The sequence below is a fragment of the Pipra filicauda genome, unplaced genomic scaffold (genome assembly GCF_003945595.2).
Source record: "Pipra filicauda isolate LSUMZ 115617 unplaced genomic scaffold, ASM394559v2 scaffold365_size864120_pilon, whole genome shotgun sequence".
Classification (NCBI taxonomy): domain Eukaryota; kingdom Metazoa; phylum Chordata; class Aves; order Passeriformes; family Pipridae; genus Pipra; species Pipra filicauda.
In genome coordinates this window covers 171,464-185,958 of record NW_024104493.1, presented here as the reverse complement: position 1 = coordinate 185,958, position 14,495 = coordinate 171,464, and the positions used below count along the sequence as shown (strand labels likewise).

General features: G+C 36.1%; 1 protein-coding gene across 1 annotated transcript in view; it reads right to left on the bottom strand.

The window, feature by feature from the left end:
* SMAP1 (small ArfGAP 1) overlaps positions 1-14,495 on the bottom strand; it is an 89,016-nt gene that overhangs the window by 56,410 nt on the left and 18,111 nt on the right. Inside the window, exons 2-4 of the mRNA XM_027711207.2 lie at positions 6,072-6,205; positions 5,322-5,407; positions 1,429-1,504 (exon numbers count right to left, since the gene is read on the bottom strand). Coding sequence (XP_027567008.1) covers positions 1,429-1,504; positions 5,322-5,407; positions 6,072-6,205 — 296 coding nt within the window. The remainder of the gene's footprint in view (positions 1-1,428; positions 1,505-5,321; positions 5,408-6,071; positions 6,206-14,495) is intronic.

The following is a 14,495-nucleotide window of genomic DNA, read 5'->3' as shown; positions in this document are numbered from 1 at the left end:
AGCCCATTCCAATGCCCGATGTTTGGTGGCCTTGAAGAAATGCAGGTGACTGTGAATATGCATGAGTCATCTATTGCTAAAATATTTCATAATCGGATTTTGTTCCTATCCAAAAGAGATTATGCCATTTACATTAGTCAGTGAAAGAAAAACCCAAGTAGGAAGCAAGTACTCAGCAGAAACATCCATCTCTTCAGCTTGTCTGGATTCTATCCTTGCTGCTATGACAGAGATTCATATTAGACTGCAACACGATAAAGCAAAATCTGATTACTCATTCGAACATATTAAGGCAGCAGTGAACTACTAACTTAGACACTAAAATTCTCTGTTTAGAAATATCTTTGGAGTCTTTTGAACTTTGTAAAGAAGTACAATTTTAAACTATTCTTCCTATTTTCTACTTTGGAATAAAAGTAAAGAAGGGTAGCTGACAGTGTAATTCAAACCTCAATCGTATTTTACCTTTTAAGTGAAGCAATTTTCCCCCATTTCAACAATGCTTAATGAAATACACTTCTGCAGTTCCCAGGTTTGCTTTTTTTTTTCCCTTCTAAAATGAAACCATCATTCAATGATCCACTTTCTCAGATGAGAAAGGCAGCATATACTCTCACTCTTTACGCCCACACCTATACTTGCTTCACTGTCCAAGTTCACCGCCTAGTAAGATGGAGAAGTAAGCTACATGTTAGGCCATACTTACATTATCTGGGTATAGCTGTATTATGTTCATGCATAATATTTCAGCATAAATACAAATATATAAATAAAAATGTATTAACTAGATTGTATGTCACAGAAATAGATGTATCAAAAACCAATCAAAAACTAACAAGCCTGTGAACTTCAGCCAAGGCTGACATTGTCAAAACTGCTTTGCCAGAAAAGCCCTCACCAACTTACTGCAGTGAACACACAACTACCTGATTAAACAGCTGGTTCACCATATTGCCTGTGTGCTACTACAGTGCACCTCACTGCAAGCAACAGTCTGGAAGTCAGCAGAAGAGGGGCTCGACACACACTAGGATTTCTCATAAGGGTATTACAGAGAATGAGGCAAAACAATGTCACCAGGAAGAGTCATACTATTTTATCTCCATAACATGGAAAAATATATTTAGAAAGGACTCAAAGTATACTGCTAAAGAACTACTCATCACTGAAAGAGGAAAACAGAATATAAAGAGTCGTAAGCAAGCTACTTATTGGATCATAACACTCTGCTGTTATGAATGTAATAGACAATGTTTGTCAAACTTATAGAACCTAGGAATAACCTTCAAGAGATACAGAGGAAAGCAGTTAGCTCTGTCTCAAAAAGTTTTGACTCTAAAAGACAACATATATAATGTTTCCTACATTTCTCTTATGTAGCTTTCAAAAAAAAAAGTGACAGAATTCTCAGTGAAACTGTTTACTTACATTGAAGGCATTGACTGCATTTTTATCATAATACTTCTTCTTTTCATACTTATCCCTGATGAAAAACTCCACAGCTCTGGAAGTAGCTAGTTTAAGGAAAATACGCATTCAGATAAATAGTAACATTAACCTAAAAAGCTCACGGTTATTCAAATTCAAAAACTGCATCAGATTCTTGCATCTCATTTCGTAGTTTTAAAACAGCAGAACAAATCACTCTACACAGAACAATTGCTATTGCAGTGTCCAAAATGAACTTCTTTTTACTCCAGAGAATTAATCAGTTTAATCTTTTAAGAAACCAATATGTTTCTCAGTGTACCACAGTTAGGACATTTTCACCTGGTATTTATAATCTACCTGGCTGTAGTACTAAAAATACTTGAACAACAGTACTTATATATGGTAAATAATTGTAGTTTACCATCTTAACTTGGGAAAAAATACTTTCTCTTCAGAAAAAAAAAGGTGAAACGTATGTATCTGTTCTCTGATTTGCACAAGTTACACCATGTATCAAAAGCTTATAATAAACAGCTCTCAGATATCCAAAAGTCCTCCTTGAGAGTCTCCTGTTACAACAGACATCCCTGTGGAAGGGAAACAAAACTAAAACACTAGTGATAAAAAGTATTAAAGCAAAGATGGCAATAGCAGCAAGTATATTGATGTAGAAAACCAGAACTAGCAACTCAGCAGCTCAAATACAAAAAGGAAAACTAGTTTTTCCTCAATTATTCTCTCAGCTTCATAAAAGCAGCTCATCCAAAGCAGTGTAAACACTTTAACTTTAGTAAAGCTGATTCTTTGGTATCTGTAGAATAAATTTTAATTAATTTGTCCAGCAATGGGATTATCCATTCAAAAATTGTAATTGCAACTGTGGAAGCTCAGACTCATTGCCTCTTAAACTTCCAAAGCAATTTGGAAAGACACTTTAGCTCCACATACTACGTTCTAAGATTAACACTGAGCTCGGTCCCTTCACTCTGTGCACCAAATTATTTTGTCAAAAATCACATTTAGTTTCAAACAGTATGCAAGTATCACCTGAAGACACTGTTTCATAAAAGTTACAAAACCCAAAACATTCTTTTCTACCTCCTTCCAAATACATCTAAATTCTAAAGGGTATCTTGAGCACTTTGAATATACAACTATCTTAGTACTAATACTGCATTATCCTTTATACTGTCATTTTGAAAAAAAAATAAATCAACGTATATTATTAAATCACAGATGAATGGAAGTTGTGTAATATGCACCTCCCACAACTTTACAGATGTAGCTAATTCTTAATGGGGTTCCCTCAAAAAGTTTATTTCCAAACTGCAGTGCAAATTATTGGATTATATTAACTCAGTGGGAGGAGAAGATAGAGAAAGGGAATTTAATTTTTTTTTCCATGCTTTTGGGCTGCAACTGGATAACTGTACTAAAATATAACTAGTACAGAAGAGAAAAGATTCAAAACTTGACTGTTATAAAATACCCTTGAACAAACTAATCTTTCTTCAAATAAAACATCTTAGCTATTTGCCACAATTAACATTTTCAGACACCACATTCAGATTGTCAAGTGTTCTAAGTTTTGGTTGCACAGGCTTAGATATTTTAGGCTTAGATATTTTAGGTCTTTTGCATAAGTATTTCTGTATTTTTAGTAGTTGCCAAGAATGCACACTTGATATTTCAGACAATTAGAAAGGTCTAATTTAAAAATTATTAACATTGAATCATAAGTATTTAGATTTCATGGGGCTTATTTCTGAAAAATATCCACCTTATTCAAGTTACCCCCTTCAATATGCATGAATTTTTGGACCATGCCTAAGTTTCTTTAGATCAATAACCTACTGTGTTCTGGCTAACAAAAGAAAATTTTAAGCAACCTCAACAGATGCCAAAACTTAAGAATTGAGTAAAATGAAGAGACAAAAAAAATATTCACTCTATTCTTGGAAGAAAACATTTTCCAACAGGAAGCTAAAGCTGCCATAGAAAAAACCATCACAATGATGCTCAAAGTTAGCTTCTACACTACAGCATCCCTGCCAAGTACAATGGAAGAAAAAAAATTGCTTAAAAAAGGTCAGTCTTGTGATTAGGAAGCAGATGTGATCAGGGATCTTTAGCAAAAGATTTTGTGCAGATGCCACATACACATTTCTCCTGTGTGTTCACTTTACTACCTAAAAAAATATAAGTATATTATAGTGCTACAGGAATTTACACACTAATACAGATGAATATATACAAAACTGATCATTACATGCAAAACATTTTCATAGTTCATCCAAAACAACATTCAGAACATGAGAATATTCATAACCAGAACACTGGTGATATACAAAGCTAATTTTGTAGTGATACAAAGAGCAAAGAGGAAGGACAAAAACCACCCATAGCACAACAGCTTGTCATGAATGCCAAGTAGGTAAGTAGATGCCAAGTTATGGGGAAATTGAGAAACAAAAGAGAAAATGTTGGCATCACCTGTCCTGGTACTGCAGTTTTAATAAAGAAAACACAAGCAGTGAAATATATTCAGTTGACTAAGTCCACCACTCAGAAGCTGACAACTGTTCAAAAGGGTACATAATTAAGTATACAGTGTGAACAAAGGAATTTTGCTCCTACTTCTGAAAGTCTAAAAATTAGACTTTGGGCTTGATCTGACAAGAAAAGCTTAGAGTAAAGCATTATTGCTTCTCATGCAATAGCACCAGTGAATTCAAGTTAGCCGCAGTAAGAATAAAATATACATCTTCAAGATCCATTTTTGAGTACGTTTCAGTCAAAGTATTTCAGTCCTATGGTTGAAATAAAGTTCTAGAATATTACAGCTAGAATACTACAGTGTTATCTGGTTCCAGTTACTTTTTCTTATGGGGATGGATGTTTAATTCAAAAGCTACTAGAATATGAAAAAATGCATCTGTTTTGCTCAAGTGCATTTTATAAAAAGTAGTCTAACCCTTCCAAAAAAAAAAAATCTTCCAGCATAGCATATCGAGCATAGAATCTAATAAACAGAAGAACCAAAATCACTTTTGGACATAGGAGAATATTCAGATCCAGTTACAATTAAGTCTGTTTATCAGCACCTGTAGCTTGTATCAGCATCAGGAAAAGAGAGTTGGGGAAAGATTCAGCTCACTCAACACTAGGTGTTTAGGATCTCATTACAGCTAAAGAGTTCCAGGAAGATCAGGTGAAGCAAATCCTACCGATGAAGTAACTTCACTAAACCAAGAAAAATACAAATCTAAGTTAATGCCACTATATATTACCCTAGTGATTCAGTAAATTAAAAAAACGTATTTTTTTGAGAAAAGTTATTTATTGTCGGTAGACAGTTTTTCTTCCAACCCTTTCCTTCCAGGTACATAGTGACAACCACACCCAAACACAAGGGGTGGCCATCAGAGAGGTTAGGCGTTTTTTTATGTACTCCCATGCTAGTCACCCAGAGAAAGAAATCCATACTTCACTTAAGTAAGATCCAATGGCTTATTTACTTTACCATTCAGCTCATTATTTCCTGATCAAATGCTTCTAACTTCAGCTGACACTTACTCAGGAAAGATAGACTATTCAAGAACTCTCTAGTATCACTCTACCTTCTACATACAGGGAATTTATGAAGTCACCTCTACAGAAAGCAAAAATAAATGGGGCTTGCCAAATCTCATTACAAAGTAGATTTGCAATAACTGAAGTAATTTAAACCTTTTCTGAACTGTTCTCAACTTCCACTCTCATTTCTTATACAACAATATCAATGAAATAAATAAGATGAGCTGTCAAATGTAGCAGTTCCTTGAAACAGTCATAACACCTAAATTGCATTGAAAGTCATTTCAGTGTGAAAGTCAAAACAAAAAGGATACTGATCTGTTTGAGGTCTTCGGAAGTTCTCTGGCAGATTAGCTTCATAGAGTAGTCTTGCTTTAGTATTTCCCATTTCCTGCATGCACTAAGGAAAAGTGGTAGAAAACAGTTAGTTGATGTCCATCAATACTTTAAATCCAGAAACAGTCAGAATGCTATTGGTGTGCTTAAATGACACTACAGGCTTTTAACTTGGAGATCTCTCTGTTGCCATATGCCTTGGGAGATGCTACCATGGCACAGGAGGGCTGCCGGCCAAGACTTGCTGGACAAAAGCAAAAAACACTGATGCTGTTTACAGCGTAAACTAACCCATCCTGGGAAAGACAGGCTTTCATCTCTCAAGATGGCTCTTCAGACCAGGAAGAAAGGAGTAAGAAAATTTGTCTGATGGCAAAAAAAGGCTTCAGACTGGAGAATGCCTAGAAAAGTCAGTGCTTGGTGCACCAAAACAACATAACCAGGAATGATGCAGATGTGTGAATGCTACCTTACTGTCAACTACTGAAAAGGCTTACAACACATTTTCTACAGATACAACAAAGAAATAGCTTCCTGAGTCCCTGTGGGAAGGTAGAATACCAATTTCTGAAGTGTTTGGAACCTAAAGTCATTACAGCAGAAGTATAACACGTTAAGAACTACTGTGTTTACAAAACATTTAACTTGGGCATCATGATAAATGCAAATCCTTTCAAAAGTACGCCTGGCATCCCTGCCAAAATGGAAACATATTTAAGATATTTTACCTGTATTTGTTCTGGTGTCCATTGATCCAAGTTGACAGACTTGACCCTTGATATATGGACCCCAAGATTTCGATGTATTCCCGCACATCTGATGCAAATAAAAACACCAGTGTTCCAAGAGGCCCATCTTGGACCTAAGAGGAATGGGGAAATAAATCAGTTATTTTCAAAATTCCATATACTGTGAAGATTTTCCTTGGCATAATTCCATACTGATAATCTGAATCAACAAGTTTGAATAAAGGCTCATAGCAGTGTCCTTAGGATATGTATTACTTTAAACAATCTCTGCTGTTAACAATTTTATTCACAGATTTCTACTTCTAAATAATGTCACAGAGCATTAGTTAGCCAGACTAAGCTAGAAAGTCATATATTGTGTCCATCTCCCCATGCCAAAAAAACCCAATAAACAAACTTTAGAAAGTTGGTTTACTAGCAACAACAGGATTTTACTTGCATCTTGAATAATCCTTATGGCTATGCCTCAGATGCAAGCATCAGCAGACATCAATAGAAGTTGCTAATTTTTCTCCAATTAAAAGCTTCTTAAGACATGCATCTGTACTTAACTTGAAATTAAATGCAGAGCAATCTTATATTAATGCAACAAATCCTTTAATACCTCATACAGCACTGACTCTAGAACAGCAGCACGCAAGGTCTTAGGGAATGATTATACCAATTTGCAAAATCAACTGATAAAAATATCCATGACTAAGAATGGTGGAAAAATGAGTATGTTCAGTACCCTTGATTCCTAAACTACAGTATGAGTTGCCATTCAGAAACTGATGGATTTTCTCACAGAATCAGGTTGATTTATGAACCTTTCCATCATTTCTCAGCTGTGCCAGCATGCTGAGACACAGTTAAAGTATGTTGGCCTGAATTATTGCAGTGACACTTGGAATGTTTCACTTGAAGTTACTATGCAGTCTCTAATTAAACACATTTATATAATTTTATTCCAGTCCTGTACATCACCACTGTTAAAGGCACCGCTTTAAAGTCCATCTAGTTCTGAGCTCAAAGACTAAATAATTAACCACCAAAAGCAAGAAAACACATTGAAGAGCTTGAAAACATTTCAAGCAATTATTTTCTGCTTTTGTATGACAGTTATGCATCTACACCACTAACACAACTTCTGCATTTCAAAATCAATATATTATAAGAACACTTTCCTGGGACCTACAAAAGAATTTTATTCTTCCCTCTCTCAATCTTTAGCTTAGGGCTGCATTGGTTTGACCCCAGCCAAACACCCACAGAGCTGCTCACTCACTCTCTCTTCAACAGGACAGGGAGAAAAGAGAAGGAAGGTGAGCAGACTTGCAGACTGAGATGACAGTTTTAATAAGTGAAGCAAAAATCACACACAAACAAAGGTGGGAAAAAAAGGTAAAGAAAGGATTTCTTCACTACTTCCCATGGGCAGGCAGGCAGCTGTCCAACCACTTTGTGCCTCAGTACACACCAGACTTGTTTTAGATGACACCACCATAACCAATAACATAATTTCCTCCTCTTCCTTTCCTTGAGCACTTATTGCTGAGCACATCCTCACATGGCATGGAGTGGTCAGTTAGAGTCAGCAGATGTCCCAGCTGCATCTCCTCCAAATTTCTTGCCCACCCATCACTAGCTGAGATTGCAACTCTCAACTCTCTGCTCCCCACTCAACTCTGGGGAGTAGAACAGAAACAAGAAAACCCCTGATACTGTGCAAGCACTGTTCAGCAACAGCCAAAATAAGGAAGCAGGAAAAATCCTTTCAGCTTTCAGCTTGGGGTTTCAAATTGATATTTGAAACCCCAAGACACATTCACAGATCTCCGGATTGGTTGCAGGAAGCATTCCTCCTACTAGTGGAAATATTGTCTGTATTTTGGGTAATCACTTTGCTTTTAATTTATCTTGTTCGAGATCTCAAAAAGTTAGACCATTTGATGTCCACTGCCTGACCTTTAAGACCAAAATCATTAACATGATTGGCGGTTTTCAAAATCAGTGCTACTATCATTAAATTAGATTTTGGGGGTCAAGAGATCTAACAGTTACTCAGTAAAACTGACACAAGTGGCAGTTCTACATTAAAACTACTACTTGTCAGATAACAATGGTCAGACTGTTTGTAACATGTGTCTTAAATAGTTCAACAACTAGCAACCTATTAATCTGCACTTTATATTTTCCCCTATAAAACACTACAGATGCATAATACACCGCCCCTTACAGTTGGTAGATTTATATTACAGGAAGATTCCACTTAAAATTTATACTACTTTTAGATTTAATGCTTCAAGATAGACTTTTGCAGGTCATCTGCCTCAACCTATTAATCAAATTTCAGCTAAAGTAGTATACCAGAAGAAACGTAATAAAAGAAAACCCTTAGCCACTCCATTGCAGATCAAGTACCTCAGTTTATGCAATTGCTTAATGTAGCCATGATGATTTAGAAACAAAATGGTAAGACAAAGTCTTGTATGCCCAACAGCTTCTCCATTTTTTTCCCCAAACAATAACCCATGGATGTGCCTGCTAAAAAGCCAAGTCTGTTTTGATGTGGTTACTACAGGGACAGCAGGTGTTTATCTCTAGTTTCTATATGCTGTCCATGGTTTTATCCCTATAAGGTGTTTACACAATCACTATGAACTTTTTACCACAAATGAGTTTGTACAACTACACATCACATGAGTTTCGTGTTGTTCTTCAGGTTCTTTCTCAGCTGTGAGATCCCAGATAGGTAAGTTCAACATTAATGAGATAAGACTGGAAGGAGGACTTGACATGACTGAAGACTACTTTAATGAATTAAGACAGAGATCATTAACTTTGTAGTTAAAATATTACACTTAAAACTTTGTTAACAAAAAGAAAGATTATAATACATCTTGTGAATTAGCTGGTTTTTTCCTGGAAAAAAAGCAGTTTTATATTTTCCCAGAAGCTCAGATTTCATTAATTTGTACTTATTTATAAAATAAATTGGGGAAATCAAATATATTTAAGCAATAAAGAAACAAATTAAACAGTGGAATAACAGGCAAACCTGAGGCCAGACAAAAATATTCATGTGTAGCCTCTGAATTGAATTCTGACTAATATGCAATATTAAACATTTCAAATGAAAAATGTTTTAATTAATACAAATCGATTACAGGCACAGTTAAGCACTAGGCAAAAGTTGTTAGAAAATGTTTTCTGTGTGGGCATCAAACCAACTGTGCTTGACTTAACCAGTTAACTAAAGCTTAGTCTGCAAACTTTCCTGTGTGAGAAACATTAAAAGGTAATTTGGACTGATTCAATAAAAAATTTACAGTTTTGCCAATTCTTTATGAAGTCAGGATCCTTTTTTCTGTATACAGGAAATATTTTGCGCTAATCAAAATACTCAGAGGCTTTGTCTTCTGGGTCCTTAAAGATACATTTGGTTTTCTTCAGAAAAAATTTACAAGAGTAACCTGGTTTATCTGCTGTATGTATTTTGGTAGCCAATTCAGAAGATGTACATTTGGCTTCAGAAACGAAGACTGGACGTTAAGAATCTTGATGACTGCTATTTTACACTATTTAAAACACCTCTACGTGTCAGTAGTAACGCTACCTTACGTATCAAGAACTACATTATACAATGCAACTTCAATCAACAAATAATGAAATGAAATACTTATGTCATGTTTGACATAAGCTTTAATAGAATTGTAATTTTTTTCTTTTGAAAGCCATTTGAATACACGTTTTTTACTAGAAGAGCTGAGTTGCTCTTCAACAGCTTGCTGCACCACTCCAATATAAAAATACACTTCAAGTCATTTCTTCAGTCATTTAAGATGAAGGTATCTGGTTAAAAATACTTTCAGCCTCTTTTGTCCTTTGCTGAAGTTAAATTAAGGAAAAAAGCCATAGGACTGAAAATGACCAATATTTATATTAAACTATATACACTACAGTACTGTGAAGTCCCTGAAACACTGCCTGGCTGAACAAAGGAAAAAACTTCAGCAATCCTAAGCCAGATTGCTGCTTCCAAGATGAGAGAACTGAATTTTTTGTTTCTTCACTTTGAACTTTCTTTTCTATATTTCTATATACAATCTACCAACTGGATTTAAATTTCCTTTTCAGTTAACAGGTGGCTGTGAAGGTGTGTGCTATCTTCCAGAGAAATCAAGACAAGATTTTGAATGTGTAAGATCATTCATAATTTAAGTAACCCTTAAAATAACTAGGTTAGATCTTTAAGCCCACAAGGTTTATTGTGCATAGTTAGTTTTACTGGCAACTGTAATGCAGTTGCCTTAATAAAAAGAAGTGATTAATTTTGATTTGAAATTTAAACACAGCACAAGTGCAAGTTTTTTGTAAGAGCTAAACAGAAAGATGGATTTGAGCTGTCATATGGTTTCACAAAAATTAATTTGGAGTCTTGGCTATTGCCTGTTAAATGGAAAATACCAAGTGACATTTCCTAATGCACTGAGCCTGGCTGGGATAGAGTTACCTTGCTCCATAGCAGCCTCTATGGAGATGTGCTTTGGATTTGAGACCAAAACAGTGCTGAAAACAGTAATGCTGCAGCTGGACAGTGATTGCACAAATTCAAGGATTTCTTTCCCATTCCCACCTAGTAGGCGGGGAGTAGGCAAGAGGCCAGGAGGGGTCACAGTCAGACCCCAACTGACCAAATGGACATCCCAAACCCTATGGCATTATGCTATTTTGCAGAACAAAAGCTGGGGGAAAGAGAGGAGGAAGGGGGGCAATAGTGGTTATGGCATCTGCTTTCGCAAACAACCACTACACAAGCTGAGACCCTGCTTTCCATGACATAGCTGAAATCCACCTGCTGATGGGAACTACTGAATGAAATCCTCTCTTCTTCATTTGTATGCACAGCTGTTGCCTTCCTTATTAAACTGCCATGATTTTGAGCCACAAGACTTCCCACCTTCTTTCTATTTTCTCCCCACTGCAGAGATGGGGGGGTGGGGGTTGGTGTTCAGCTGCTCACTGAGGTCAATCCATCACACCTGCTACTACACTACCTTATACTCAGGAACTGTGCATCAAGTGTTGAACACAGAACAGAATTCAATCAGGTTCAAGGAAACAGCCCTAACTGTGACATATTTAGAGTACTTAAGGAGTCCTCTATTAGAGACCATTTGGGCTCTAAGAATGAAAGAAATATGTAGCCACCCAAAAACAACGTAACCTGCTATTATCTTGAAGTATTCAGAATTTGTAGGCAACTTGTGAATTTAAGAAAAAAACTAAAGGTTTTTTCCAGTTACAGTAGACTTCCATGCCAGTATAGTTATTGTATAGAACCAACATTCTTCCTACTTGTAGAAATATCTACAGCTAGTTGGTAGCTGTAAAACTGAGAACATTTCAAAAACTGACTTCAGCTGTTTAAAACTTAAGCAATAAAGAGCTTGAAAATAATTTACATAATTTTAGATAAAAGCCTTCACATAAGTTGATTTCAAGCCAATTTTTAAATTGGTGAAAAACTTATCCAACTTCATATGCCATTCTTTCATTCTAAAATGAACAAAGTGCGAATTTCGTGAAAAAGGCGTAATTTTTTACATATCCTCTGGTGAGGGAAAGTTTTTTCTCAACATATTTTAAAAATTTTTCCACTTTTCCTCCACACTTTGCCTCTTTCAGGATATAATTTTTGATTGCAGATTTCCCCTTCATATTATTTAAACTGGACTAGTATCTTGCACGTGCTTAATGCTTGTGCACATACCGCTGCATATCGCTTTCTTCCCCAATCCCATTAACTCTCTCCGTAAGGACCAGGTGTTATACTCCACTATATTAGAAAGAAGCTGATTGAAGAAGCCACAACAATTCACAGCATTGCTGATATACCCTGCTAATGCAATTTTAGACAATACAGCCAACTTTTTGTGGGTACATCTGACATAGATCTTTGGTCAAGAATAATGACAGGAATGGTAATGCTGAAGCTGGTATAGTGCATTTCCAAAGAAAACACAAGACAAAGCAAACTAGTGTTTGTAAGTCCAAGGTTTAAGTTTTATTGCATCTGCTCAAGTTTTATTTTGCATCGGCAGACGCACAGTACTGTATGAGGTACAAAACACAGCTTACACAATATTGTTCCTTTAAAATGCTGAGGAAAAGGTACTTTTATCAGCATTATAAAACATGTGAAACTGTATATGAATCCAAGCAGTCAATACAGTGTAAAACATTGCTTTATCTCTTCATTTGATTAGTCTGTATAAAAATCCTTCAACTGTTTTAAACATCTCAGTCCACACTCCAGCCTCTACTCAGCTTCCACTTGCAGTAGGAAATTAGTGAGAAAGGTTATACAATACCAGGCAAGACTGGGCAGGAGTAGGAGAACCTGTTTTCCTAATAAACATGTTAGGAAAAAAAAAAAAGGCAATGGAGACCAGAAAAAAACTAAAAAGAAACAGAAGAGATAAGACATAACTGGGAGACACCCACAATGGAACAAAATCACTGCAGATTTGACTACAAAGTAGAATGATGATGGTTACTTCCCTTATTATAATAATTCAGAGTTTCCTTCCCTCCATCAGTCCACTACAATCTGTTCAGCTTACTGTAACTGCAGTTAATACTGAAATGCTCCTTTTTCTCAACACAGGTGCTGCCCACTCTACCTAAACACCTTAACTTACAGAGAGCAAACAGAGGTCTGAATTGGGGTACAAAGAGCAAACATGCAGCTTTTCAATTTTATATTTGCTGTCAATGGGAAGGGCAACTATTTTACATCTCAGCAAACAATTCTGAATCCTCCATACTGTGTGCATAAAACCAGTTTGCTAGGCAACTAATAAGTTTGAGAGAAAGTTTTAAATGGAAAAAAGCTTGTCGAGACTAAATAAGGTTTGTATGATAGAGGTACATAGAAATTAAGTTAGTTTTCACTTTACATTCTTGCAGTTACCAATTAGAAATTCTACAAGGAAGGAAGTCAAGTGCTTTGCATCTCTAATACAGTCTGTAGCAAACTTACCTTGGGCCAACATCTTCAAAGACTTCTGAGAGACTATAGTTCTTCCTTTCACTCAAACGCACCTAAGCTGTTCTTTAACCATAAAGCACGGTGAAGTTACTTTAATTCTCTTTTGTTTCCTCAAATTCTGCTGCTGGTTGACAGAGCTGATTTGCCAAAGAACTGGCTCCATCTTGTGGAACAGAAAATTAACTGCAAGAAAATCTACACACCTGACTCATCCTGAGTGGTTGACAGTTTCTAAAAGCTATCACTTTTTGGCCAAAGACAAAGCCTCACTGGTTGCATCAACCCAAGCATACCCATGCAGTGCTCTCTCTCTCTCTGCATTACTCCCACACACAATTCATACTACTCGAGTGTTCTGCTACTCAAGATTTCAACCAAGTTAGCAAAGAATATTTTCCAGAAATATCTATTATTTCTCCAAGCTGAGATACAGATAAAGATTGTGAACAGAAGACCCTTAAATACCAGATACAGAGAAAAGAAGAAAAGCAAGTAAGCAGCAGTTGTATTTTATGTAATTCAACACAAGAAACTAACACAAAACAGTCTCTTCTCCAGTGGCTACTCAGGGAAGAGCAAAAAACCAAGGCAGAACTTATAGTGACTCCTTCAAGTTTCTCTCCTCAAAACATAACACACTGAAGATAGTGATTAAGTCAAGGTGATACTGAAATGGTCAAAATAAATCAACTACTGTCATCCATTTTCAGTCTAATACTTCTGGGGATAGAGAAAAAAAAAAACAAACAATTGAGAACACCATCCACCTACCCCCAGTACAAAAGGCTTAATTGCAATGTTAATCATGTCCACTGAAACAGACTTTGTGAATTAAAGAACAAATCCCCAAAAGAATAAAATATTTTTCATAAAGATCTTGAAGTAAAGGAAATCATGCAAGAACCACAGTACAAGAACTTTAGTCTATGAAATAAAATGTTCTTCAAGGTCCTTGAACCTTAAGTCTTTTGAGACTACTGATATGGGACTATTCACCCATCACTTGATCCACTGAATTAGTTTCTGATTAAACAGAGCAAACAGCCTGAAACACGTTCTTGTGTCACACCTACTTCTCACATTAGGCTTCATTTCTTTTCCTCTACAGTAGACGAGGCTTCCTTGCTTTACCTCCATACCCAAGACTGGGAAAAACATGCAAGCTCAGTCTTTATATGCTTTTCAGATGTCAAAGTCTAAGTATGCAGCAAAATATTGTTTTATATAAACAAAAGCAACAAAAGGCTGTAGCTTAAATGGTAGTTCTCAGCAGTCTCTTACAGGTGCCTTAGTAAGCCTGTGTTTGGACAGTCAAGGCCAGAATATGAGAACTTAAAACTTCCCACATGCAGAGAAGTGTGACAGGA